Raw genomic sequence first — 25,269 nt, 5'->3', positions numbered from 1 at the left:
GCACCGTCTCGCGGACCTGCTGCAGCTCCCGCCGCTCGGCCTCCATTCGCGCCCGCTCGCGCTCCAGCTCGAGCCGCAGAGCGTTCAGTGCGGCCATCATCGTCTCCGCCTCTGCCGTCATCGGCGCCGCCGCCGCCGCCGAGGGCGCGTAGGGGCTCTGGTAGGGCGACGAGAGCGGCGTGTAGTAGCCGGGAGCGCTAAAGGGCGACGACAGCGGCGTAGATGGCGAGGCCAGGCTGGCAGGCGAGCAGAAGAGAGATGAAGGAGAGGGTGCTGGTGTGTTGGTGTCGGTGGGCGTGGTGGTGGGACAGTTGAGGTCGAGGTCGAGGTCGACGAAGGAGGCGGTGGTAAGGCCACCGGGGGTGCCGTGGTCGTGCCCGCCCTCTGTGCTCCTTTGGCCACCGTTCAGATCTAATCCAACAGTGGCGCTGTCGGCGGCGCCAAGCAGGAACGCGAACGGCCTCGCATGGGGGAGCGGCTTGGCAAAGTACGAGGCTTCTGCTGGGAAATCTGTAGCGCTCATCTGTATTCAGAATCGAACCCAGCTGTTAGAAGTCAACATGATCACAAAAATCACAATACGCGGCCGATCACCGGTGGGGAGGTCAACGAAAAATAGTGAAGCGAAATATGCACAGCAGAGAGGTGAGGCACCCCAGCAGGTTGTGGTTCATGTGGCGTGCAGTCACAAGTGCCCTTTCGTTGCCTGTGCGTGTCGGTTTTGTTTTCAATACAGCGGTACTCAAATATATCTCAAATATCTTCAATTCGCCTGTTTGAGTCATAGGGAATATAAGGAATTTGAAACATTTATTTGTGTTCAGGCAGTACGATCCGTGTGCGCGTCTGGGTTGGTGAGGGCGACAGCGAGAGCCGTGTCCCTCATGTTCTTCAGGTCCTGCGCATCAGTCACGGGAAAGCTGGGGCACACCAGGTTTGTGGGAGTGAGCCACCACCAAGCAGAACGTTGAAGGTGTCGGGCTTACGTGCGGAGAAGCGGCTCTCGCCCTACCGGCAGCGGCAGGCTTGGCGCCCTGCCGTATGTCACCCTGTGCACACAGAAACGCACACACACACACGCACGCGCGCGCGACACACACACACAGAAATAGCTCTGAAGGTCAGAAGGGCTGGATCTGGCCAAGTGCGTTCCTGGTGATTTGTACAGGGAGTGGGGTCCGGCTGCGTGCTCACTGGCACAAAGCACGGCAGCCAGATTTTGGCAGCGATCGCAGTAGTTTGGAGCGCTCCACAGCAACAACAGCCGTCCATCATGCATACACTTGAAGCCCTGTTGTTGTTGTTGGTGGTGGTGGTGGTGCAGCTATCAGTAAACCCCACATCTGTGTGGCACATCATGCAACGCACCTCCATGACGAGGCTGCTGGTGGTCACGAGCAGGTCGAGCCCGTGCTTGTCCAGCCAATCGCCTGTTACCGCTGCACACAACCCAAGGGAATTGTTATTGTTCGTTTTCCCGAGCGCCTGCTTGAGTCCACAACAGTACCTGAACCGAAGAGGAAACCAGCAGCCCTGGGGGGAATCTGCCAGCCTTCGACATCTTCCGGCTGGTTCCAAGCCAAGTCCGCTAGTGGCCCTTCTGGCGGTATGTCCTGAAACCTGCCAATGAGAGGTTGAGGTGAATCCGCAGCACACGCACACGCACACGCAAACGCACACGCACACGCACACGCACACGAGTACTGGACCAACAACTTGATGACAAACGCGTACCGGTCAAGCTCTTCGATCTGAGCGATAGTATCCAAGCTCGGGCTCAACCCCGAGTGCAGGCAGAGCGTCTTGTCGTTAATGATGGCGGCCACAGGCAGGGCATCAAACGTGTTCATGAACGCCTGCCACACCTCTTCGCCGCCGCCGCCGCCGCCGCCATACTTTCTCAAGCACTCGTCCTTAAAGCCGTAGATTTCGGTAATCTGCCGGGTTTCGTGGCTGCCGCGCAGCAGGTGGATGCGCTCGGGGAAGGCCACCTTAAGCGCCAGCAGCAGCGACGCCGTCTCGACTCCGTACAGACCGCGGTTCACATAGCGCCCGAGGAACAGATAGTTCGTGTCGGGTGGCTCTCCATCTGATCATAAACATTATTAGTATTGTTGTAGTTGGCATTGATGCTGAGCTAGTGTGTGCGTGTGTGTTGTGTGTTGTGTATGTGTGTGTGTGTGTGTTGACGTGACAAAGCGTACTGATGAGAAACAGGTTGAGCAAATCGACGTGCTGCCCATGCAGGCTGCCAACCACGGTGACTGGCCCTGCCAAGCGCAGCACGTTGGGTTCCTGCGACAGTGCCTGCCGGGCCTGGTCGAGCAGGGCCAACAGGGCGTGTGCGGGCAGCAGGTGGCCGGCCATGAGCGGCCGGATCCGCCCACGCACGTGGTACATCATGGCGTGGTAGGCGAAGCAATCGTGCCAACTCGCGAAGAACTGACATGATGCTGATCGGAGAAGTGTATACTTGAGATGTGGCGTCCGTGCGTGCCGTGTCGTGTCGTTGGTCGTGTCGTGTCGTGTGAGGTGTCGTGTGAGGTGTGTGTCGTACCGCTTCGATAGAAGGCAGTGGGAAAGATGGGAGAGTCGCTAGCGTGAGGCGTCATACGCCCGGCTATCCAGTCTCGCCCGCCGCTCGCCCAGGCCGGAGCGTACATGAACCACTCCCGAGGCAACGGAGGTGGCTTCTGCGACCACCGGTCTCGCCTCAACCCTGTGACCCAATGAACCACCCACCACACCACCAGCCACCCACCATCTGTCAGGCCAAACTTCAGGCATCAAAGTGGTGCGGTAGTACCGGCGAGGCGTGAAATGACGACTGGACTGTCTTGCAGAGGCCATGGCCCACGGGCATCGTCTGGCAGCTTTGGTTGCGGGCGCAGGACAGAAGCCCAGAAGCACTCCTGAACCGGCTCCTTCTCTTCCTCCTCTTCTTTTTCGTCGTGTTCGTCTTCCTTCTTGGTGCTGAAGCAGTGTGTGCTGAGGGCAGAGGGGGGAAGGTACTGCGGCTCCAGCGGAGGCGGTGGCTCGAAGAAGCGGGCCACGAAGAGGCGCCGCCACAGGGGGTCGTCAAGGGCGTGGCTCGCAAGGCGGCAGCTGGTCGCCGCGAGTGCCGCGAGCTCGGCAGCCCCGCAGAAGCTCATCACGAGGAGAAGCACTTCGCCCGGCAGCTCATCCATCACCTTCACCAAACTCTTGTTGAACTTAAAAACAAATAATATAAAATAAAATAACAGTAAGGTTAATTACAACGGTTCAAGAGTTGTTTGCACTGTTTACAATCAAATAGGTCAGTCCCGCCCACCCCGACCGACGGGGTACGTCGGTTTGGACGACGCTGATGAAGAAGAACTCGAAGAGGCCGGTGGTCGTTTCCGGCTATGAACACTCGGCGACGCCCAACGCTGCAGCAGAGAGATCGAGAAGTCACGTGAGAGTCGAGACTCAATCGCTAGCGCTGTGCAAAGTCACGAGCTGGAGCGGCAGGGTACGGTGGGAGTCGTCGACGACGACGAGAAGGAAGAGGCGGTCTGCTGCGTTCTGGGGTGGTTTTCTCTGCGCCACCAGCGCACAAAATGACTGCCCGGCCCATAGACCTGCCCGGCATCGCGGGGCAGGGCATAGATCTGTGTGTACAGGCCAGAGAGCCGATCATTAATAAGAAATGGGTCAGAAGAGGGGGAGACGAGGGAGTATTTTATCATACCCAGTTCTGATCGCGAAGCAGCTGAAGGAAGATGGAGAAGAGGTGGTTGTTCTCGAGTGTGGAGAGGGAGCCCAGAATGATGAGCTTCTTCTTGGCCCGCGTGAAAGCCACATTCACCCTCCGCCAGTCGCACAGGAGCTCGCCCACCTTCGTCACGGTGTTACGGTGTTAGCTCCACCACGCCGCCAATCGCAAGAGAAAGAGAAAGAGTGGCGAGAGTACCTTCTTCTCCGCGTTGGAGCGAACCAAGGACACGATGATGCAGTCCTTGTCCCGGCCTTGGTACTTGTCGACAGTGTGGATCTCTGTGGCGTCTCCAGTCAAGTCGTTGATCTGTCCCCCGAACAAGCGCGCGTTGAATAATCAAAAGACTTCCAAACACTGTAAAGAGTAACGACAGAGGCGAGGGTCTACCTTGGCCATGAGGCTGCGGATGAGCTTGACTTGAGCGCGGTAGGGCGAGATGATGCCCAGGTCGGCAGGATCCAGGCCGCACAACAAGAGCCCGTCTTGCATGAATCGTCATCATCATCATCATCAGCACCACGCAAGGAAGACCACGCCATCGCCAGTGTAGAGGGAAGTTACCGGTGATCTGGCACACCAGCTCGGCTTCGATTTGATTGCTGAGCACCCCGCCTCCCGCGGCTTCGTCGCCTGCACGGGACTCGAGCGCGGGAACGGAGTCGGTGTTGAGGAACACGACCGAGCGCTCGGGATCGAGGACCTCGCGCAGCCAATGCAGCGCAGACAGGGCCTCCTTCTCTCGCAGGGACCCATCGCCGCTTGGCTCGTGCCCCTTAAGCGGGCTTTCGCCGCCGGACTGCACAATTTAGCCACACTCAGCTGAATTGCGGGCCAGCAGTGCACAATCACGGAGCAAGGGAGTGCAGGTACGTACCTCAGCGACGCGCACACCATACACGAGCGGTTCGGGCAGACGCTCCAGGTGCGTCAGTTGGTCCCGCAGAGAGCTGTTGGGTGCGAGGCGAGGCAAAAAATGAGGAAAAGTAGCAATGAGACTGCTTGCTTTGGAGGTAAGGTTGCAGTGGAGAGGGGTTGCATTACCGACGGGCGACCTCTTGGTTGCCGCACCGAAGTCGGTGGCTGTAGGTCAGGTGGTTGCACAGCTTCATGATGTCCGCATTCATGCGGTACTGATACTCCAGGTTGACCACCTAACCGAATTTCGAGATGAGCGGAGAGAGAGAGAGCATTCCACACGTGCGCTGAAGGAGGGCGCAACAGGTGTGTAGAGAAGCGAACCGATTGGGGGTGGGCTTCGCTGAGCCGCTTGAACAAGGACACGCCCATCCCGAGCTCCTTGGCCTCGGCGTTGAGGACCAGGGGCGGCAGCTGGTAATGGTCGCCGACCAGCACGAACACGTCGCTGAACCGAATAGGACCTATGGTGCCACCCAGAGAGAGGTAAGCCAGGTGCGGCTCGGCCGACGCATGATGGGAGGGAGCCCTTCGTACCCAAGCACACGGGCAGGGTGAGCTGCGAGGCCTCGTCGACGATACAGTAATCGAACCGCCGCTTTTCAAACAGCGGGTTGTTGATGGACAGGCACGTGGTGGCCACGATTCTCGCCGATTGGAAGATGGTCTCCACCTCCTTCACCGACGCGACCGCCTTGCCACCTGCACGCCCACATTCAAGAAGTGGTCAATAGATCAGCCCAGCGGCAGTGCTTTCATTGACTGGAGCGCAGGCGGCCCAGCCGATGTAACGCCAGCACGTACCCGGTGCCTTTCCATTGTGGAACACGTAGGGTTGGATTCGGGAGTCCACGCTCTCGGGCTTTCCCAGACGAAGAAACTCTTCGCCCATGTCGAGCAGCTTCAGCAGCAAGTTGTCCTGTAGAGCAGCAAACAGCAACAAAGGAGGAACCTTAACATGACTGGGTCTAAAACTCACGAACACCAAAGCAAGCGAGTGGATGTGGTCTGTACGTACCACGGCGGTGTGGGTGTACGCTGTTATGAGCACCGACTTGCCGTAAGCTACCAGAGCCCGCACGACATGAGCGATAGTCGTCGTCTTCCCCGTGCCAGGCATGCCTGCAGCGATCAATTTGAGTTAGCCAATGAGCAGCTGAAGGGAATTTATTTCCCGTTGGCTCGCTCACGAGCGGATTGAAGAGTTGGGTGGCCGCACCGAGGATTAGGGCGTAGTCCTCCGCTTGCAGGACCTTCTCGATGGCCAGTTGCTGGTCGGCGTTGAGACCCAACTTCTTCGCGTCGAGCTGCGGCCGCGGCTCCAGCTTGACCTCGCCCTTACGCAGGCTCCGCTGCGAGAGCGACTGGGAGAGCGCCTGGGCGGAGAGGAAGCTCGGCGGCTCAAGGTCGACGACGAGCCTCCGTCGCTTCTGGTCGCCCTCGTGGACGAAGAGGCGCAGGAGGTTCTGCTTGACCAGCGAGAAGCCGGTGGACAGCTCCTCCTTGTCCAGTCGCCAGCGCACGTCAAAGAGCGTTGCGCCAGGGGCTGCTTGGCTGTCGGGAGAACTCTTGTGCATCTCCGCACCGTAGCGCGGCACGTTGGCGTTGTTCGATCGGAGCCGCTTGTTCTGTACATCCGGCACCAGGTCCTCAATCTCAACGATGCCGCGAAACATCTGAGAACCGGCCAACTCGCCGTCATCACCCGACACTGGAATGGGAGGAGGTCGTAGCTCCTCGCTCATTTGTATGGACACGCAGGTGGAGGTCAGCTCCTTCACGAACCCCGACGCGACCGCGAAGTCACCTGTTAGGACGCGACCAAATGAAACGAGAAAGAAATTATGAGCGATCAATTCAAACTTGAAGGATTGAAGTTGAGGCGAAAGGGGACGAGGTGGCTGGTACCGGCCACGGTACTGATGACCACGTAGTCACCGGTCGAGATCGCAAGGTCCAGCAGGGACGAGGCAGCTGGTGGAGCAGCGGAGGAGCTACTTCTCGGGCGGCTACCGGCCGAGGCGACGCCTCCCCGCTGCTCCCTTTCCCGCTCGGCCTCTCGCACCGAGGCCCGCTTGAAGCAGTACAGAAAGCCCTTCTCGCTGTCCATGCGTTTGTCCACCACCATATCGTTGAAGCAGCGGCCGGTCTTGGCCTCCCGCTCTTCGCCGCTCATCAACCATATCTATGCATTGAATATGAGCCGCTACGCAACATAGCAAAGAATCCAAAGAATGACAGCCGCGTACCTCTTCCCTGTTTCTGTACATTTCAGCTTCCTCGAGGTCGATCAAACGATCCCAGTGCGAGAAGTAGTTCATGTGGCCGGCCGTGAGGTGGCCAGTCAGCTGGTCGAACTTGTCTGCGCCACACGAAACAACGTTGATGATGAGTTACAGCATGGGCCTTGAAAGTTGTAAGCCAAGCAGCAAACAATGTAAATGAATGGTAGTTAGTTACCTATGCCGCTGCTCTCTGCGTTGCCGTTCTCGAGCGCTTTGTGGTAGAGCGTGCACGTGCTGAGCTGGTGGCAGCTCCGACACGCGTTGGATTTCTTCATGCCGGGAAGCCGCAAGGTCTTCTGCACAAGGTGCGCGGCGATGTCGTTCCGGCGCTGAATGATGGCCACCAGCTCTTGCCGCGCGATCTGAATGGCCATCATGTCTCCCGATTCGACGTAGTAGAGCAGCCCCGAGCGGATATCCGTATCTTTGAGAGACCGGGCACGGTCAGTACTTCGACCGTCAGCCGCACTTTCAGTGAACGCGAGGTGGGCACGTACCGTATCGGTCGGACATCAAGAGGGTGTAGAGGATGACCTGGGCTTGATGGCCAATGTTGTAGGGCGAGAGCTTCCCGGTCTTCAGCTCCAGCGGCAGGGCGAGGTGCTCTGCTCTGCCCGAGCGGTCCACTTTCATCTCCACCGAGGCATCGATTTTCCCTAGGGGCCAAAGAAGTGAGAGAAGTGACACACACTTGTCAGCTGAGGCAATCGGCGGCCAAGACAATAACGCCAAGACATATATTACCTTTGAGCCCAAAGGCGGGCGACCAGATGTTTTCTTCGATGGCTAGCACCTTGGACACGCAGACCTTCTGCCGTCCACTCATGAACTTGATCTCGGTCTGGTCGCGCATGCGGCAAGCAATCAGCCCGACTTCGAAGAAGACCGGAGCAGCATTTCGGCCTTGCCGGCGCATCATGATTGTCAGGGAAACGCACCTTGGGTTGAGCGTGCAGAAACCGTTGTGCCCAGTTTTGCATGTTGGGAATCGCCACCTGCACAAAGCCAACGAGAAACACCATGACGGTGGCACAACGTGAATGATGAAGCAACGAGTGTGTTGCCAAGCTCGGCGTCATTGGTGAGAAACGCGAGGTGCGTACCTCGAGGTTCTTCTTGGCGGTGATGTCCGTTTCGCCGACGGCGTAGATGTCCGCCAGCTTGGTCGAAATCTTTTCCTGGATGGTGGCCGACAAGGCCTCCGTCGAGAAGTCGTTGCTGCCGAGAGCCGTCTCGAAGGAGTCGTGCAGTATTGTCCCCTTGATAAGCGGCATGGCGTAGTTCGACGTCTGATCACGAAGAAGAAAAAAGAAAAAGTGCACCACACAGTTACGAACTACATAGGACTCACACACTACAGGACGGTGCTGGAGTGGTGTAGTGGTGCATACCTTGGCCTTGTTATTTAGGATCGACTTGCGCATGCAAAAGTAGCTTTCACCCACCGTGGTGCCGGTTACGAGAATGTCCGGATGAAGAATGAGCAGATTCTCATCGCCATCCACGACGCATTTGTTGTTGCTATCAAACTGTCGATCCCCCACCCCACCCCGAGCCCACACGCTTAGTGTCGCTCCTCTGCCAAACGAACATGTGAGGTGGGCGCGGCAGGTATGTGTGCACGTACCTGGCCTATGACATGCACGTACTCGCCAGGGTGGACCTCGGTACACACCCATGGGCCGCGCAGCTGTGCAAACTTCTCGACGCTGTGGACCTCGTCAAAGAGACGCAACACCTGCAAACGGACCGAGGTCGGGTCAGCGGCTAAGGAAAGCCAGCCACAAAGGGCCTTTGGCACAGAGAATAGTGCGCAAGAAAGGCCGCCCACACACCTTTTCGTTGCCGATGATGACGCAGTACTCTCCTGGCGTCTCGTATTCGACGACCGAGACCTCAAGGACCAAGAATCGCTCGTACAGCTTTCGCTTCTTCCTCGTCGTCATTGTAGGCGCGTTGTCGGCCTGCGTGGGTCGTCGTGTGGTGGTGTTAACTGTTAGGGGAAGAGGTGAGGCGCCCGGATTGGAGAGAGATCTACCGGTGGCGGCTCTGGCACCTGCAGCATGGCCAGATCAAACATCTCTGCCGTAAATTCCGATTCGAGCGCGAGCGCTTCAGCGTTGCGGGCATCCTGTAGCGAACCAACAGAACCAATTGTGAGAACTTAACATACAGATCTGTATGGAGCGGATAGGTGCTGCCATGTGCTTTTGTACCTCAAACCCGGGAGGCAGGCAATCGTCGAGCACAATGTCCATCTCGCTCTCCTCCTCGCATTCTTGTTCTTTCTCTTCGACGTCCTTCTCTTTCCCTTTGGCTTCGCTTCTTCGTTCGTAGGGCTGCGTCGCCATCGTGGGCTGTTCCTGTGATGGCCACCAGTTCCGGTCCATGTCGTCCAGAAAGGCCTCCTTCTCCAGTTCGCGCAGCCCCTCCATGATGATCTTCTTGCTCTGCTCCACGATTTGGATGTCCTCCATTAGCGTGATCTTCGTGAGCGTCTCCACCTTGATCGCTTTTACCTCTTCCTCCACCGGCGCCTGCTTCTCTCCGCATGCCTCGGCCCGCGCCTCAACTTCCATCTCGTCGACGACCTGGCGCCTCTGTGGCTCCTCGCCGCTCTTTCTATTTTTCCTCCTCAGCGATTCTCGGCTCTCGTTCGCTTCTTTCCGCTCCTCCTCTTCTCCCTCTCCTCCTCTTGCTTCCTTCTTTCTCTCGAGGCAAAGAGTCGTCTGTAGGAGGTTCTCCCTGCTGCCGCCGGACCCGCGCTTCCGCAGCGACAGCCGACCCGGCTGGCTGCTGGCGAATCGGTCCAAAGACATGCTGTTGCGGGCGACCTGCGAGTAGGTCTCCGCCACCTCGCGATCCCTATTCCTGCCCTTCCACTTGCTCCTCCTGGCATCCTCCTTCTCCTCATCTTCGTCGATCAGGATCGGCTTCTGTTGCGTGCCGTGCACGCCTGCGTCGTCGACGGCCCGGTGTTGTTCCTCTTCGGCCGCGATGCATCGTTCCTCCTCCTCATCCATCTTTTTCTTTTCTTTTTCTTTCTTCGTTTCCTTCACTTCCTCTCGTTCCACCTCTCGCGGGCGCTCTTTCGTTTCGCTGTCCGGTGCGGGCGCGTCTACCACATTAGGGAGGAGGAGCCCTGGCGCTGATTCGTTCGCGGGCTTGTCCCGCGGCGGCTCCCGCGAGAGACTCGTGTCGAGCGACGGCACTAGAGACGCCGTCGGGATGGCGGAGAAGGCGAGGGAGGACGGTAGCGATGGCGAGAAGCGCGGCGCCTCCGTGCAGGAGGGCGAGGCCGTGGATATCGACGAGAACGAGGTGTCGCCGCTCGATCGCGTCGACGCACACATCTCCTCGGCCTGCTGCATGAGCGTCTTGAACTCGTCGTCGTTCAGCATCTCCAAGATGTCCTCCATTCCGCCGAGCAGCCGCGAGTCGTCGTTCTGCCGCTCGAGCGCCAACTCGCCCCTCGCCACCGCCGCTTCGCACGACATGTCCTTGCCCCTGCGGCCGGCAGCGCTGACCCCCTCCGGCTGCGTAATCAGGGTGCCGCCGCCCTTGGTCGAGTTCTGCTCGTCGACCACCTTTTCGGCCTTCTCCAGCGCGAGCAGCAGCTGCTGCTGGGCCTTCCGCTCGTCTTCGGCGGCCTGCGCCTGGCCGCTGTTGCTCAGCCGGTCGAGGAGGGAGCTCTTGATTCGCGAGAGGCTGGCCTTTTCGGGCTGGGGTCCCATGAGCCGTCGGAGAACGGTCAGACGCCCTGGCTGCATGTTGAGCGAGTGGGAGAGGAGGGCCGTCGATGAAGCGGGGGTGAGGTGATGGTGCTTGGTGGCCGACCCCGAGGCGACCGAGTTCGAGGAGGAGCTCTTCGAAGAAGCCCCGCTCTCCTTCCTCTCGTTCTCTACAAACTTCGATGATGAGTAGAAGGCCTCGGAGGCGAGCGAGGTGGCGTGGTTGGTAGTTCGCTTTACGGCGCTCGTCGTCGTCGAGTTGGCTCTCGTCAGACTCCGCTGCGTGCTTGCTGGCGTGCCTCCTATCGTGCCGACGTCATCGGCACCGAGAAGGAAGTGTTCATTGGTATTCCTCCACACGACGTCGCGTTCGCCGCCGTCGGTCCAGTTGTAGGGGTCCTCCACGCCGAAGAGCGACAGGTTGGACTCTCGGCCTCGCATGTCCTTGAGCCGCCCGCGCAAGGCCGTTCGCGGCGAGGGCGGCGACGCGTACTCTTCGAACTCTTCGTCATAGTCCTCGTCTTCGTCTTCGTCCTCTCCCTCGCCCGATGAGTCCGTCTCCTTGCCCTTGCCCTCCGTAGGTCCTGCAGTGCCGCCTGCTGTCTGACCTCCTGCTGCAGCGGCCTCCTTCCGCCTGGCCTCCTGCGAGAGGCGCGTCCTCCTTTCGCCTCGCGCCGGCACTGAGGGTATAGTCGGTACGGTGCACGTAGATGTGTGTTGTGTCGTGCCGCCCTTGAAGGCGGGTCCTGCGGCTTGAGGTGGTGGCCTTGGCACGGGTGCCCACCTTTTCTGTAGCCCTCCCTCTTGCCCACCTGACAAAAACGGGATTGCGGACTCAGCATCGTACGAGCGATTGCGGCCCACTCCCCTCGCGTACCTTGAGATTGGCGTGGCTGCTGCTGCGATAGCACGACGCTTGCACGAGATCCTACCCTTTCGTGCCCCTGAACAGAGAAGTTGAGCGATCTCGTACGTGGGGAGTGAAGTGTTGCGAATTTACTCACCTCCTTGGCATTAGCCTGCAAACCGTGCCCAACCGGCAGATTACGGGTTAGGTCGGTGAGTGAGGCGTGTGGCCGAGGTGGTGGGCCGTTCGTACTTCGGCCGCTTCTGTCCATCTTCAATTTTCGAAGGATTGAGATGGTCACATGTGCGTATTTTATTTTTGGGTTTTTTTGTTGGCGCGTTTCAAATGTTTCAAGGAAAGAATTCGAACGAGAAGACAAACACCGGCACTTCAGTCCTTGTTGGCGTTCATCCACTCCACGAACTCGTCGAACAGGATGGGCCACGAGCCTGTTGTCGTGACACAAGGGCACAGCGCAGGGGTGAGTACCGTTAACTATCTGCTCAAGAGGTTGCATGGAGGAGTTCTCGAGCCAGCAAACAGCAAACTGGGAAGCCAACGTACTGTCCTCGTCATAAGCGTCGAAGCCCGTCGGGTGGGCACGGTAGAAGTCGAAGAACTGGCGCCACGTGTCTTTAGAGACCGACCTTGCCGACGTGTGGTTCTGGAAGGTGGTGGCGGTCAGAAGGGCCTCGCAGTACGTCGTGATAAAGTAAAGTGTAAAGGGCGCACCTTCAGGAAGTCCGTCCACTTGCCCCAGTACTGCCACTTGTTGGGGAAACCCAGCATCTCCCATACGGTGAGCGCCTCTTCCATCACTTCAAGCGACAAAAAGGAGAGTGAGCGAGTGAGATGGCCAGGCGAAGCGCAAAAGAAGAAAGAACAGAGGAGGACGTACGCAGGATGACCTTGTTCGCCTCCCGGAGGTAGTCAAACACAAAGTAATAGAACGCACGGAAGCTGTCGTCGTTCTTGATCTCCGCCGCCACTCGGCGAGCTTCGCCTTCATGCCCTCCATGGTGGAGCACCTTAGATATTAATACAACTAGTCAGCGAGAGTACGAGCACCCGACTGGCAACACATCGCCTCAGAGAAGAAGGACGCACCCAAATGCAGTCCAGCCGTTGATGAACTCTTCTCGAGAGAACTCCCACTGGGCCTCGGCTCCCAACTTGAAGGCCAGAAGCATCAGGCCAGGGTCGGTGTCTTCAACAACGCCCAAGTCCTGGAATAAAGTGTGTTAATAGAAATGAGTGGTACATCCTCCTTACACACAACAAGGGGCTTCAGGCCAAGCATACCTGGCCGTATTGCAGAAAGCCGGCGCCCTTGATGATGTCGCCCGTCTCGCCAGACTCGCTCAGCTGGACGCCCATCGCTGATGAGAGACAGATCCAACTCTCGGTGTTAGTTCAAGCATCAGACCGTGTGTGTGTGCGTGTGCGTGTGTGGTAGTGGTGACCCTACCCTTGTATTTGTTGAAGAGCTGGTTCAGCTTCTCCACCTCCGCCTCGCTGAGGAAGCAGTGGAGGACCTTGTAGTCACTGCTCGGGTGCGGATACGCAAAGGGCGTCTTTCCAAAGTTGAAAGAGCACTGCTGGCCTGTGATAGCGTTCCTTGAGAGCGTAAGGAATCCCCACGACGTGCCAGTTTGCTAAGGATTGCTCAGGGTTACCTCCAGAGAGTGTCACGGCAGGGTAGAGCCCATCGCCGACAGAGAAGTTGTCGTACGCGGTGCCCATGTTGTGGCCATTGCGGTAGAAGTCCATCTTCTTCGCATCCAAGTCGATGGCAACGCCAATGTAGTCACCTGCAGGTCAAGCATGACAATCATCGCGAGAGTGTTAGGACATGTGGACGTGCAGACATGTTCAGTTCAGTTCCCGCTGGGCACAAGAATGAAGGCGCAAAACAAAAGGGAGAGTGAAGCAAGAAGAACGCACCAGCGTACCAGTACTGGCCGTAGTAGGCCGAGCCAGCATGCCATTACGCTGACGGCTGCCGTCGTAGGCCCAGGAGTTGGAGTCATCGCCCACGCCGTTGCCAGCCTTGCGTGTGCCCAAAACTTGTTATCAGCACAACCAGCGCCTCTGTGGTGACAAGGACAGGAACGCACCGCGGCGTCCGGGGTGAAGGCGGTCGTGCACCAGCCAATTTGAAAGAGGCCGTTGGTGATGAGCTTGATCTCGTAATACCACTTGCCACTCTTCACCTTTACGTTGCACCGCACCGACTCGAAGTTGGTGCCCGCATTCTTGGCCTATTCGGTGATTAATAATTGTTACAATTACTTGTATTCCATTTAATTAAATCGAAGCGCAAGATTGGGGTGGGCGCACAGTGAGGCCGTCAGCCGACAGCTCAATGCGGCTGTTCTTCTCCATCTTCACCATCTGCGCAGCAGCCGGCCCATCGCGACTCATCTTTGAAGCCAATTTATGAATTTGCGGCAAGAGCTTTAAATTCATGAATTACGTATTTTTAATTTCAGGAATGCAAATATAACCGAAAATCGGTACGCATTTCGCGCCAATAATTTGAGTGCGAAATTTCGCCCAGATGTGCTTGGCGAGGGAAATTTACGACAGAGACGGCTGACAGAAGAGGTCGAGCCGGCCGAACTTACGCCGCGTGGTGGAGCTATGGCGTGCTCCTCGCCACTATCTTGGCCCTACGCCACTCGCCGTTCGAGGGCTCTGTTTCTCGTTGTGAGTTTCACCTTCTTTGGCGGAGATCAGTTCAGGCACACAGATAGAGTAGAGCGAGAGGAAGGACCAGTTCGAGTGCAAGAAGTGGAGTAGAGCGGGGAGCGGTACACTAAGCTATCACAACGTGGAAAGATAATCTGTGGACATTTTGGAGCGGCACGCGGGCTTAGCGATTAGAGAAAGAAATCGATCTTCGTCAATTCTGCGGCGAGCATTGGGGACTTCACATTCCTCGTCTACACAGCAGTTGCCGGCAATGGAAAAGATCGCCGGAATCGGGGGCAAGGCTCACTTGTACACACATCCAGCAGCGACTGATGAAGAGGCCGAGCACGATGTGTACGTGCACGAAGAGGAAGAACAGCGTATTGGCCTGAACGACGATGACGGCGAGTACGTGCTCGAGGTGCACCACGACAAGCGGCATGTGTCGTCCGCCAAGAGCGCCACCTTCAACCTTGTCAACAACATTATTGGCGGCGGTGTGCTGGTACCCCCCCCCCCAAAACCCTCTCCTTCCAAACGCTGCTTGTTCTCTTCTCCCACCACCTTCGTTCTTACAATTCCCCTCTGCTGGCTCTGTTGGCGGCGCCAGGCCCTGCCGTTCGCACTGCGATCGTCGGGCATGATCGTGGGCAGCGTGTTGCTCACCACGGTCGGTCTCTTATGTGTTTATAGGTACTACTACACGATGCAAGGCCGTCGTCGCGTCCTATTCGAAGCGTTATGCTAATGAGGAGCGATGTTGGTGCATGTGTGTGTGTGTGTCGTCCCAGTTGCTACCTGTTGCTCGAAGCCAGCAAGTACGTGGAGGAGAAGTCTTACACAGGCCTTGCCCGAGCGGTCGGAGGCAAGGGCGGTACGACCTGCAGCTGCTGCTTCATCCAATGTGTTCATGGGTTTGGCTGGTGCTTCGTTCGCTGATCCTCCTCTCTCTCTCTCTCTCGTACCGACAGGAGCCATCTTTGCCGATCTGTGTAATTTCATGTTCCTCTTTGGAGCCTTGACAGGCTACATGATTGTCATCGGAGACGTGCTGCTTCCCTTCACAGAGTGGCTCGGGCCGCTGCATCACCGGTGGTTCGTTGTGGGTACGAAAAACCTGCTCTCTGCTTCGTCGTCTCCCCCCCCCGCTTTTTGGACGGTCGTGTAGCTCAACACTGTCACTGTGCGTTACAGGCATCATCGCCACCGTCATCGTGCTCCCTCTTTGCTTGCTGCGAAAGATCGGTGCCCTGGCCTACACATCGCTGGCTGCCCTGGCCTGCATCGTCTATCTCGGTACACTCCTCCACACACAACACACACAGCTTCGCGTTTCTCCGTCATCCTCGATGTCGATGTCAACTGCTCACCGCTGTGTGTGTGTGTGTGTGGACGACACAGTGTTCCTGGTTGCGTTTCGTTCCATCCAAAACATCGCGGAAGAGGGCCTGGAGAAATCGGAGGACGAGCTCTCGTTGGCCAACTTCGCGCCGGACATCTTCCGATCGCTGCCCATCATGAGTTTCGCCTTCACCTTCCACCCCAACATCTTCCCCATATTTTCTGAGATGAGGTGCGCACACTCTTTCTGTCTTCTTTCGCTCCTTCCCTTCTTGTCGGCTCTGGCCCTAACCTCGCGGTGGTGATGGTCCGTCGCAGGAACCCCACGATGTCCCGGATGCGTGCTGTGGTCCACGCGGCGGTGCTGGTGAGCGGCCTGGCCTATCTCATCGTGGGCGTGTTTGGCTACCTGACCTTCTTGGAGGAGACCGAGGGCAACATATTCAACAACTACGACGACGACATCCTTGTCGGTACGCTGTGCTGTTCTGTGCACCATATCCTCCTCATGACAACCGTAGCGGCTGACGTCGCCTTTGCACCGCAGAAATTGGCAAGATCCTCTTGGCCGTGGTCATCGTGTACGTAGTCAATCACTATTAGCAGCTCGACGAGACTAGACACGACAACTAACGTACATCGTTTTGCAATCACTCGAAAATTGAATCTAGATTCTCGTACCCCATCATTCACTACCCAGCGCGTATCGCGGTGGACAGCATCGTCCTGGAGGTCTCGCCCAACAAGTGCGCTCCCAACTTCCCCCCCCCCGCTCACTTGCGCCGCTGTCGTGTACTTACGGTACCTACTCCCCCATGTCCGACTGGGCAGGGTGCCGGACATCTCGATCCGGTACATTGTCATCACCGCCTGCATAGTGGCCCTGTCCTATTTGCTCAGCATCGTCATCCCCGACATCTCCTTCGTATTCGGCATCATCGGCGCCACTGCCGGTACCCACTACTTCCTCCAGCTCTTGTTGCAGTTGTGTGCAAGATTTGATCCCGTGACGACTCACGGCGGCGGTGGTGGATCGCGTGCAGGCAACTTGATCGTGTACACGGGTCCTGGCGTCTTTTACATGAAGCTCGCGCCCGGCCGCTACACCTCGCCCCGGAAGATCGGCGCGGCCATCTTGGCCGCCGTCGGGCTCGTGTTCGGCGTCATCAGCGTGCTCGTCATCTCTATCGACGAAATCAAGCAGTTGGTCGACTAAACTCTTAATACTCTTACATATATGGTGTGCACACGATGCCATACATCTTCAATAGGGAGGCGCATCATCTATGAGCCTGCGAGGCGACGAGCGCGACATCGCCATGGTAGTAGTGGCGGTACAAGCGTCGGAGCCATCATGCATCGGACTGGCGACAGCGGCGGTTGCTGCGGCGCGCAGGCGCACCAGGTAGGCGTGCTCGGCCAGCCAGGCGTCGCGGTCGTTGCAGTCGTGGTGGTGGGCCGCCCGGGCCGTGTCGGGTACGGGAAGCACCGCGCTCAGGTCGACATCCGCCTCCGTCGCGCGTCGCTTGCGCTCGACCGCCTCCTTCTCGCGGGCGAGTTGGGCTGCCGCGCGGGCCGCAGCCGGTGGCGCCGAGCTGGCGGCGGTGGTGTGTGCGCCGAGGTGAACCGGGATCGCAGCTTTCTTCTTGGCCTGCGTGGTCTTCTTGACCGAGGTGTGGGTGGGCACGGTGGGCTTGTGTTTCTTCCACCGCGGCAGCAGCGGCAGCTTCATGCTGGTGAGGTAGTAGTAGTGGTTGTAGGGTGTGTAAGAAAGCAAGAAGGACAAGCCACCGACAGCACGATGAGTGGTCGGCCTGTAGCTGCGAATCGCTCTATGTTGCTATGGCTGACGGTTGGCGCCAATTGGCCACATAAGTTTCCCTAGCGACTAATGTATGTCGACACAAAATGTTTTAATACAGTTCTGAGGACAAACGTGAAAGGGGTGCCTCAACTGTCCACCGCCGTAAGAAACCGGCCAGCACGGAGCGCGGCCAGGGCGCCCATCTGGGCATTGGCGCGGTGCTGCCGCACGCTGTCGTCCGCGTGGTCGGCCAGCCACCGTGGCGAACACGGCAGCAAGCCGTTGGCGATGAAGTCATCGTCGAGCTCCTCTTCCTCCCCGACCACGGTGTAGGTGGCCGTCGAGGCGTAGAGATCGGTGTAGGTGGTCGTGCACTCGGTCGTGTCCGTGGTCGCGCTCAGATGGAGGCTGGCGCTGCGCGAGTCGGTGTCTTCGTTCGACCTGTAGAGCTGGGGCGGCGGGTGGTGGTGGTGGGGCGACCGGGCGAGGGGGGTGTGCTGCCGGGTGTGTAGTATGGTGGGCGTGGTGAGGAAAGCCGGAGAGCGCGGGGAGGTTGGGGAGCGCGGAGAAGTTGGTTGAGATGCAGAAGATGATGATGAGGAAGAGGATGAAGGAGTTGTGGTGGTGGGCAGCGAGATGAGGGAGAGGTTGGGTGGAGAGGAAGAGAGTTGGTGAACGGCGGGGTTGCTCTTTCGACGCCAGGGCAGAGGTATCTTCATCGTGGCTGTGCTTGTGTTGTCCGCCTGAGGAGAAGGAAGGAAAGGAGGGAGTGTATGATGTTCTTCGGGGGCTTGCATAAATATCGCCTTCATCGGCCTCCCCACCTGGTGGGTGTCTGGCTACCACGAGCCGCGTACACCAGTAGGGAAGGAAGAAGTGAAAAGGCCGACTCCTCTTGGGCGCTGAACCGCCGAAGACCAAACAAAAAGGCCCGTATCCGGGTGGTTGCCAAAGTTAGTTACCCTAAAAGTTGGCTTTCACATCTGTGCTTGTCAAAATTGTCTTTATGAACACACCACAGCACGTGGTTGGGGGGGGCAAAGTGTTAACGCCTCGCGAGCACACTTTGGCCTCTTTGACCAGCTCGCCGATGGTCTTTCGGGTTCTTCTCTTGGCGCTCCGGAAGTAGCAAAGCGGCGGAGCTCAGTCGCAAAGGAGGGGGTGGACGGGGCACAGGGCGGAGAGTGCGCCCAGCTGGGCGTTGGCGCGGTACTGCTGGACGTTGGCGTCGGCGTGGTCGGCGAGCCACCGCGGCGGTGCGGCGGTGTTGGTACGACTCCGGGAGCTGCCCAGCCCGCCGCTGCCGCCGACCACCGCAGCCACCACTCCTCCGGCCACTTCGTAGCTCTCGTCGTCGGCGGCGGTGGAGAGGAAAGCTACCGGGCTCCGGACGATGACGTCGGGGCTGACCGTAGCGATCGCCATGGAGGCGGCCGCTGGCGTTGGCGCCTGCTCCTCCAGTATGGCCTGCCACTTGGCCAGCCCTCGCGGGCTCTCGCTGGGGGCGGGCTGTGCCGAGACCGGGGTGGCGGGCGCAAGAGTGTCTTCCTTGCTCCGGCGGAGGCGAGGGAGGCGCATGCTGGTGGCGATTGTGAGCTGTGGAGGGTAGATCGTGAGAATGTCCTGGGCCTAGCAAAGAGGCGGCGTATGGGCACGAGTCGGGCCTTAACGCGGTCCCGGAACACATGATCTAGCAGCCCGCCAACAGGGGGCGGCCGGAACTAGCGTGTCAAATCTCCAGCACTCGTCGGGCGTTTACAATTTTTATCCAGGGACCGCCAACTGTTGCTCTGTGCTTGGTCACGCGCGAGCTCCGGCGACAGAGAAGCAGTACGCCAAACCCCCGGGGGTGTAATTGGGCGAGGCCCAAAGGGTCTCTTCAATTCTGTACAGAGGACGCAACGGTCAGGTCTTGAAGATGCGGACGGCCTTGGTGATCTTGGTCTTGCAGATCGGGCACTCTCGCTTGTTGCCCTTGCCCGTCAGCAGGTTGGCACAGTCCTGGCACACCGCCAGATGCCCTGCGTGTCGTGCGTGTCGTTGTGCGTGTTGGCAGCAAGCAAGCAAGGTGGGCGTGCCCTCACTGGTCCATGACACGTGTCGTTGAAGGAATCGAGGCGAACGTACCGCAGGGCACGAAGCAGATGTTGATCTCGGCGTCCATGCAGACCTTGCACGTCTTCTCGTCCTCCTCAGCTTCGTCGTCGGCTCCTTTCTCGCTTGTGGCCGCACTCGTAGAGGAAGACGACGTCGAGGTGGTGGAGGGCGAAGTCGAAGTCGATGGCACAGGCTCGTCGGACTTCTGCTTCGCCGTGCCGCCCGAGGCCGCAGGGGCCGGCTTCTTACCTCCCGCATAACCGACTGCTCCAACGTTTGTAAAGTAGGTAAATAAATTAAAGAAGTATGACACGCTCCACCGCACACGCTCCACGCACACGCACACGCTCCACCGCACACGCAGATTGGGGAACACGAACCAGGAGTGCCGAAGGCGAGATACGAGCAGGAGGCCGACCACACATGGCTGTTGGCCCAGGCGCCCAACACAAGATCGAATCCCGACTCGTTCCAGTTTTGCACCACCGTCCTCACGCTGTCGTGGCGCACGACGTGGGTGAGGACTTCTCTCTAAACTCGTTTGAGCGCAAACCTGCAGCTAAAGCGGCGGACGATACCAGTGGTCGGCCTTGTGCAGTACGTCGATGAGAGAGAAGAAAGGAATCACGTCCGGCATGGCTGTAGTGTGAGGGCAGGAATGTAAGTATAAACTCGCGAAAAATTGTGCACACAACACACAACACACAACACACAACACACAACACACCACAACACACAACACACAACACACAACACACACAAGAGGGGGAGAAGTAGGCCGAACCAGCGAACTTGCGGGGGTAGGTGATGTGCTGCTTGACTGAGCGGTTCCCGGTGCCCTCGTGGAGGACATAGCCCGGCGTGGTTCGCTTGAACGGCCAGCGGCCACTCGCGATCTGCAGACCTGTGTGTGTGTGTGTGTGGGCGAAGTTTCGAGTTTTTGAGGCCATGTCGGGCGTGGGCGCACGCAGAGCAGGACGAGCCCGGGTACCCTTGGTGCCGGAGAGGAAGGAGTTGTCGAACGCGATCCAGGTCACTTCGAGCGACCACACCTTGGTCTCGAGCCACGTGCCCACGTTCAAGGTGAAGCCCTTCTTATCGACATTCTCCAGCGACAGAGCCAGCCGGTGGTCCGAGTCGTCCTGTGTTCGGCGGGCCGGCGTGCGTGTCCACGTCAGCAAAGGAGAGCGCGTGCGTTGCCGCCACCTTAAGTGTGTGTTGTGTGTCGTGTGTGGTGCAAAAGGGGAAGGAATGTATACGAGAATATCGAACGCCGACAGGCCCAGGGTGACAGTGGGCGGCGTGGCGAAGCCCGTGCTGGTGAAGTTGACTCTGGTCGTGAACGTGCGGTCGCCCTTGCCCTTGTGCAGCTATGCACCCACCACGCAACCACCATCACCACCACCGTCGCCGCCAACGCCACAGCCGTGAATGGCGCGTCAGGCCGCACAGACCACCGCGGAGCCGAGGATGGAAGGACCGATGACCGTACCTTGTACGCCGCACCGAACGCCTTCTGTGAGATGAGCAAGCGGCCGACCTCGATCGTGCTCCCTGTGCGCAGCGCAGAAGTCAGTCACGATGGAATGAAGGGATGCGCCGGTGGCCACCCGGTGCGCACGTACCGGGCGTGGAGAGGTAGCGCTTGTCGAAGGCCACCCAGGTCGCGGAGGCCGCCAGCACCCGGGTGTCGCTCCACGTGGCAAAGCTCAGGTCGAACCCGCGCTTGTTCTGGCTCTCGACCGAGACGCACACGCGGCGGTCGGTCTTGTCCTGGATGTTCACGGCCGAGAGGAACACGGCCACCTGACGGCGACGAAGGTGAGAATGGCGATGAAGGTGACCACCGGCATGTGTCGAAAGATTGAGTGAACACGATGGGGGTCATGTGGGTACCTGGGGTTGGGTCGTGAACGGCGTTGGGAAGTCGACGTGGCGGAGGTGGGCGCGGCTGCCGTCGGGTCCCTCGCTCAGTGCCCACTCCGCACCCAGGGCTGCCTGCGAGCCCGTTGCGGTGCCGCATACCGGTCGGAGTACGTCGTCGTCGTTCTCTGCTGCCCTTCCCTCTGCAGCAAGTTTTAATAAAGATGAAATCCAAACATAATTAAAACACTCGTAGAGTTGCATGGCATCTCCATCCATCTCCATCGCCAAAAACAATCAAGTTCACATCGAGAGTACCTTCGGCTTCGTCCTTGATCATCCTCCAATCAACCTCCACTGATTTGTTTTTGGCAATTTTTGGCTGCGTCTTTTGTTTTCGCTTTTCCAAGAAGAAAAATGTTTTAAAAAATCATGTTAGAAGCCACAACCTGATGAGGGGTAATCAAGGAGAGGTTGAGGCCTTGGTGTCCCAGTGTGGCTGCACGGCTTCGATGGCCTGCTGGGACTCGCTGAGGGCGACGTGCATCCGAGCGACCATCTCGGTGTTGGTCTCCATTTCGGCCTGGATGCCCTCGCCCAGGGCGCTCGCAAGCTGCACGGTCCTCTCCCACTCGCGCGCACGGTTGCCGCTCTCGCCCTTGCCGATCTCCTTCACCTCCTCCCACTTGAGCCGGATCGCTTCGACCTCCTGGTCGAGCAGGTAGAGCAGCCCCTGCGCTCCCACGCGGCGACGGAAGTGGGCGTACTCGCCCTCGAGCTGCTCCGTGACCGAGTCCTTGCCCTCCTCGGGCTTCTCGGCAAACAGCCGCTCCTGGTGTCGCACAAAGTCTTCCAACTGGCTCGAGAGTCGGTGCTGACGTCAGCAAAAGAACGAAAACGAAGAAAGAGCGAAGACAGGTTTAAAGGGGAGGGGGGTACGGACCAGCGTTCGGGCGAGGTACTTCTCCCTGGTGGTCTCACCGGCCGACTTCTCCATTCGGCTGCGAATGAAGACTGACATGAAGACGTCGCCCAGTCGGGCGTAGGTCATGCCGTTGCGCTCGTGGTGGGCCTCCAGCCGACGCATCAGCGGCAGCAGAGCGCGGATCTTCTGGAAGCAGTCCGACGGTACGCTGGTCCTCAGCAGAGTCCGGTACTGCTCCAGTCGCTCAGACGGATCGACCAGAGCTGCAATCGTCAGAAAAGATGACTCCAGCTTGAAGGTTAGGAGGGGCATGTGGAGCTGCTCGAGCTTCGCCAACATGAACTGGGAAGGAGAAAAAGAAGGAATTACGGCCAGGGTGAGTTGAAGTGGCCGTGAAGTGGTGGTTCCTATGCGCAAGGCGGGCGAACGGTGTGGTGTGGCGCACCTGGAAGATGGAGTAGGGATTCGTGATGGCCCCGAAATCGAACGAGGAGTCCTTCGTGTCGAGCATCTTGCGGAGCGCCAGCTCGAGGGCGTCAATCTCGCTGTCGACGGCCTTGGTGGCGTTCCATAAGTCGGGGACGTGCAGCGGCACGAGACTGCTCCTTCGCTCGCCCTCCTGGGGGTCGTCCGTATTGCCCCCATCTTCCACTGCCTCTTCTTCCCTCTCGCTAGCGCTGGTGCTGGGGTTGTACGCTTGGAGTTCGCTGAGCGAGTCATCCAGAGCGTCCTTGTCGCCTGTCGCCTCTGGCTGTTGTTGCTGCTCTCGCGGCTGCTCGATGTGATCCTCGAAATACCTGGCCACGCGCTTCACCACGGCTGTCACCTTCGCCGGGTACCGAGGGTCGGTCGAGTTCCTCTCTTGCACTTGCACTGTTGGTCCAGCAGCCGTCAGCTCGATTGCGTTGGTCTTGCATTGTAGGTGGAATTGAGAAACTGCGTACGTACCCTGCTTCTTGATGCTCATAATGGACTGCACCCATTGCAACAATTCCTCTGCATTCCACAAATAAGGGAGAATGGTCAGAAGTTGGAACGAACGTTTCGGTAGCGACGAGCGCTGGTGTGGGCCGGGGCTGGTGGTACCCTCAGACGTCGTGGAGAAGAACAGGGTCTTGCCCGTTTTGGCGCTGGCGTCCCTGCGGAGAGGTGACGAGGCAGCATCAGCGCAAGCAGCTGTCAACATTGTGGGCGAGAGAGGGGGGCATACGAGTCATCACCAGAATGGCTCTTCGAGTCCCTGGTGTCCGCTCTCACCGCGAAGACGAACGGGTGGCTGGGGTCCGGGGCTGTTTCCGAGAGCTGTTCGGACAGACCGACCACCAATGCGCTGATCAGTTTGGTGCACGCACGCGCACTGTCGCGCATTGGGCGGGAGGGGTCGCAGGTACTCCGGCAAAGGCCTTGTGATAGGGGGAAGACACCAAGATGGTCGCCCGCTTCAGGTCAATCTCAAAGCTCGGAACCGACTGTGAGGGGGCACGCGGTCAGTCGCACGGTCCGCGAGCGAGTGTGGTGTGCGGCGAGTACGTACCTGCTGCTGGTTCTTGTAGTAGGCCAGCGAAGACTGCCGGACTTCCACGAAACGCCTCTGCCACTTCTTGAGAAACTTGCTGTCCGACGCCTGAATCTTCTTCTTCAGCCAGCCCTTTTGGAGGTTGAGCTCCGGCTCCTAATCGTACACGTCAGTTGCGCACAACGCACTTGCGAGATTCCCTGTCTAAGGTACCTTTGCGACCGGCGGAGTGGCTTTGACCGGCGTGGAGGGTGAGGCCTCCGACGGTGTGGCCGATGTAGTCTGCGTGGCGTAGGAGTTGAGAACAGCCAGGCTGATCTCCCTCTTGCCCTGATTGATTGCAAGTAGCAGGCTGCTGTCCCCATCGCTGAAACAAAAACCGCACAACCAGTGAGTCATGCACACGACAGTGGCTCGTAGGGCAACTGCTGAAGGGCGGCGTGCGGACTTGTTTGTGATGTTTGGGTCGGCGTGGTGCTTGATCAAGAGATTCACCAGAGCCAGGCACTGGCGTGTCCTGTACGAGAGAAAAGTGAGCGGCTCAGCTGATCTGGTGAGATGAGTGGGCAAGGGGGAAAAGGGTCAAGCGTACACTGCGTAGTGGAGTGCGGTGTTGCCCAAAGCGTCCTGGTGGTTGGCACCGCCAAGCAGCATCAATATCATGCCCACCATATCTGGGCCATGGCGACACGAACACGCGCTGCGTCAGCACGTTCTTCTTACAAAAGAATGAAGAAAGAACGAAAGCGACAGAATGCGACGTCTTTCGCTCCCCTTGTTGGGCCGTTCTTTAGGCGACCGGGCGTACCTGTGAACGTTTTGATTGTCGAGGCGTCGCCCTCCGTGGGGCAGTTGGCTGCTGCCAGGTGCAGGGCGGTGGTTGAAGGCGCTGCCACCGGTGCGATAGCGGCACTCGGCTCGCCTGCCGCCGGCGGTGCCCTGGCTCCGCAGGTGCTCAGCCCGGCCGTGGCGCCCTTCGCCAGCAGGTAGTGCGCCACCTCGAATCGCTTGGCCTCGAGGGCCATGTGGAGCGGGCTCTTCCGGCCGAGTGAACCTTCATCGTCGCCGCCGTTGGACGCGGCCCCGCTCGGCTGCTGTGGGCCTTCCGGGTGAGGCAGCGTGATAGCGTTGAGGTCGGCCCCGTGGGTTTCTGCCAGCAGCTTTACGGCATCGAGGTGCCCATGGCGGGCGGCGACGTGGAGGGCAGTGCGGCCGAACTCGTCGCGGTCGTTCACCTGCACCACGAGCACGCCGCCCGTGCCGGCGCGCATGGCCAGCAGCCGCGTGAGCTCGGCGGTCAGGCCCTGCTCGGCCGCGGATAGGAGCGCGAACGTAGAGGGGTTAAAGCGGCCGCCGCCCCCGGCCCTTGGCGTGCCCGAAGCGGATGAGGCCAGCGCCCCGGCCTCCAAATTCCCTCCAGCGCCCTGCGAACCATCGCGCAGGTTGCGCGTGCTCGGCGTCTTCTTGGCAAATCCAAACATGCTGCCCCAAAACCACAGCAGCCTCTTG

General features: G+C 58.9%; 10 protein-coding genes across 10 annotated transcripts in view; 1 reads left to right on the top strand and 9 right to left on the bottom strand.

The window, feature by feature from the left end:
- ACA1_377350 (YDG/SRA domain containing protein) overlaps window positions 1-3,188 on the bottom strand; it is a gene marked incomplete at both ends in the record, with an annotated part of 6,163 nt that extends 2,975 nt beyond the window's left edge. The window contains 9 exons of the mRNA XM_004337596.1: window positions 5-510; window positions 832-898; window positions 987-1,049; window positions 1,369-1,430; window positions 1,508-1,620; window positions 1,735-2,089; window positions 2,205-2,453; window positions 2,558-2,719; window positions 2,858-3,188. Of these exons, the coding sequence (XP_004337644.1) occupies window positions 5-510; window positions 832-898; window positions 987-1,049; window positions 1,369-1,430; window positions 1,508-1,620; window positions 1,735-2,089; window positions 2,205-2,453; window positions 2,558-2,719; window positions 2,858-3,188 (1,908 nt within the window). The remainder of the gene's footprint in view (window positions 1-4; window positions 511-831; window positions 899-986; window positions 1,050-1,368; window positions 1,431-1,507; window positions 1,621-1,734; window positions 2,090-2,204; window positions 2,454-2,557; window positions 2,720-2,857) is intronic.
- A 521-nt stretch (window positions 3,189-3,709) lies between these two features.
- Window positions 3,710-9,022, bottom strand: ACA1_377340 (DNA replication factor Dna2; the record flags this gene model as incomplete). The annotated part of the gene is made up of 23 exons (XM_004337595.1): window positions 3,710-3,862; window positions 3,938-4,048; window positions 4,130-4,224; window positions 4,304-4,538; window positions 4,617-4,689; window positions 4,811-4,893; window positions 4,982-5,121; window positions 5,195-5,359; window positions 5,462-5,576; window positions 5,676-5,722; window positions 5,877-6,464; window positions 6,566-6,631; window positions 6,671-6,842; window positions 6,907-7,019; window positions 7,118-7,366; window positions 7,440-7,598; window positions 7,687-7,783; window positions 7,881-7,937; window positions 8,046-8,231; window positions 8,334-8,471; window positions 8,570-8,680; window positions 8,778-8,906; window positions 8,999-9,022. 23 exons carry the CDS (start codon window positions 9,020-9,022, stop codon window positions 3,710-3,712), a joined length of 3,306 nt encoding a protein of 1,101 aa, XP_004337643.1.
- Window positions 9,023-9,056: 34 nt separating this feature from the next.
- ACA1_377330 (uncharacterized protein) lies at window positions 9,057-11,114 on the bottom strand (the record flags this gene model as incomplete). Its single annotated transcript, XM_004337594.1, has 1 exon — window positions 9,057-11,114. One exon carries the CDS (start codon window positions 11,112-11,114, stop codon window positions 9,057-9,059), a length of 2,058 nt encoding a protein of 685 aa, XP_004337642.1.
- Window positions 11,115-11,910: 796 nt separating this feature from the next.
- Window positions 11,911-13,905, bottom strand: ACA1_377320 (SPRY domain containing protein; the record flags this gene model as incomplete). Its single annotated transcript, XM_004337593.1, has 12 exons — window positions 11,911-11,969; window positions 12,085-12,184; window positions 12,253-12,338; window positions 12,419-12,548; window positions 12,583-12,592; window positions 12,628-12,746; window positions 12,823-12,899; window positions 12,989-13,123; window positions 13,197-13,331; window positions 13,473-13,569; window positions 13,638-13,781; window positions 13,861-13,905. 12 exons carry the CDS (start codon window positions 13,903-13,905, stop codon window positions 11,911-11,913), a joined length of 1,137 nt encoding a protein of 378 aa, XP_004337641.1.
- A 580-nt stretch (window positions 13,906-14,485) lies between these two features.
- On the top strand, window positions 14,486-16,771 carry ACA1_377310 (translocase, putative; the record flags this gene model as incomplete). The annotated part of the gene is made up of 10 exons (XM_004337592.1): window positions 14,486-14,719; window positions 14,825-14,907; window positions 15,006-15,088; window positions 15,186-15,320; window positions 15,409-15,510; window positions 15,616-15,787; window positions 15,874-16,028; window positions 16,256-16,301; window positions 16,387-16,508; window positions 16,599-16,771. 10 exons carry the CDS (start codon window positions 14,486-14,488, stop codon window positions 16,769-16,771), a joined length of 1,305 nt encoding a protein of 434 aa, XP_004337640.1.
- Window positions 16,772-16,819: 48 nt separating this feature from the next.
- Window positions 16,820-17,287, bottom strand: ACA1_377300 (uncharacterized protein; the record flags this gene model as incomplete). Its single annotated transcript, XM_004337591.1, has 1 exon — window positions 16,820-17,287. One exon carries the CDS (start codon window positions 17,285-17,287, stop codon window positions 16,820-16,822), a length of 468 nt encoding a protein of 155 aa, XP_004337639.1.
- Window positions 17,288-17,505: 218 nt separating this feature from the next.
- Window positions 17,506-18,078, bottom strand: ACA1_377290 (uncharacterized protein; the record flags this gene model as incomplete). The annotated part of the gene is made up of 2 exons (XM_004337590.1): window positions 17,506-17,808; window positions 18,037-18,078. 2 exons carry the CDS (start codon window positions 18,076-18,078, stop codon window positions 17,506-17,508), a joined length of 345 nt encoding a protein of 114 aa, XP_004337638.1.
- Window positions 18,079-18,502: 424 nt separating this feature from the next.
- Window positions 18,503-18,937, bottom strand: ACA1_377280 (uncharacterized protein; the record flags this gene model as incomplete). The annotated part of the gene is made up of 1 exon (XM_004337589.1): window positions 18,503-18,937. The coding sequence occupies one exon, from the start codon at window positions 18,935-18,937 to the stop codon at window positions 18,503-18,505; it is 435 nt and encodes a 144-aa protein (XP_004337637.1).
- A 327-nt stretch (window positions 18,938-19,264) lies between these two features.
- Window positions 19,265-21,659, bottom strand: ACA1_377270 (Htype lectin domain containing protein; the record flags this gene model as incomplete). Its single annotated transcript, XM_004337588.1, is given in 12 exon segments — window positions 19,265-19,380; window positions 19,487-19,720; window positions 19,837-19,952; window positions 19,967-20,009; window positions 20,030-20,095; window positions 20,241-20,360; window positions 20,448-20,598; window positions 20,716-20,826; window positions 20,949-21,010; window positions 21,082-21,262; window positions 21,353-21,522; window positions 21,638-21,659. 12 exon segments carry the CDS (start codon window positions 21,657-21,659, stop codon window positions 19,265-19,267), a joined length of 1,392 nt encoding a protein of 463 aa, XP_004337636.1.
- A 123-nt stretch (window positions 21,660-21,782) lies between these two features.
- ACA1_377260 (PH domain containing protein) overlaps window positions 21,783-25,269 on the bottom strand; it is a gene marked incomplete at both ends in the record, with an annotated part of 4,072 nt that continues 585 nt past the window's right edge. The window contains 12 exons of the mRNA XM_004337587.1: window positions 21,783-22,193; window positions 22,263-22,586; window positions 22,690-23,117; window positions 23,193-23,240; window positions 23,286-23,383; window positions 23,455-23,546; window positions 23,636-23,713; window positions 23,779-23,916; window positions 23,974-24,127; window positions 24,209-24,277; window positions 24,353-24,434; window positions 24,569-25,242. Of these exons, the coding sequence (XP_004337635.1) occupies window positions 21,783-22,193; window positions 22,263-22,586; window positions 22,690-23,117; window positions 23,193-23,240; window positions 23,286-23,383; window positions 23,455-23,546; window positions 23,636-23,713; window positions 23,779-23,916; window positions 23,974-24,127; window positions 24,209-24,277; window positions 24,353-24,434; window positions 24,569-25,242 (2,596 nt within the window). The remainder of the gene's footprint in view (window positions 22,194-22,262; window positions 22,587-22,689; window positions 23,118-23,192; window positions 23,241-23,285; window positions 23,384-23,454; window positions 23,547-23,635; window positions 23,714-23,778; window positions 23,917-23,973; window positions 24,128-24,208; window positions 24,278-24,352; window positions 24,435-24,568; window positions 25,243-25,269) is intronic.

This window comes from Acanthamoeba castellanii (assembly GCF_000313135.1).
Source record: "Acanthamoeba castellanii str. Neff unplaced genomic scaffold scf7180000084711, whole genome shotgun sequence".
NCBI classification, from domain to species: Eukaryota; Discosea; order Longamoebia; family Acanthamoebidae; genus Acanthamoeba; species Acanthamoeba castellanii.
The sequence above is the reverse complement of the archived record's forward strand: the minus strand, read 5'-3'. Positions and strand labels throughout refer to the sequence as shown.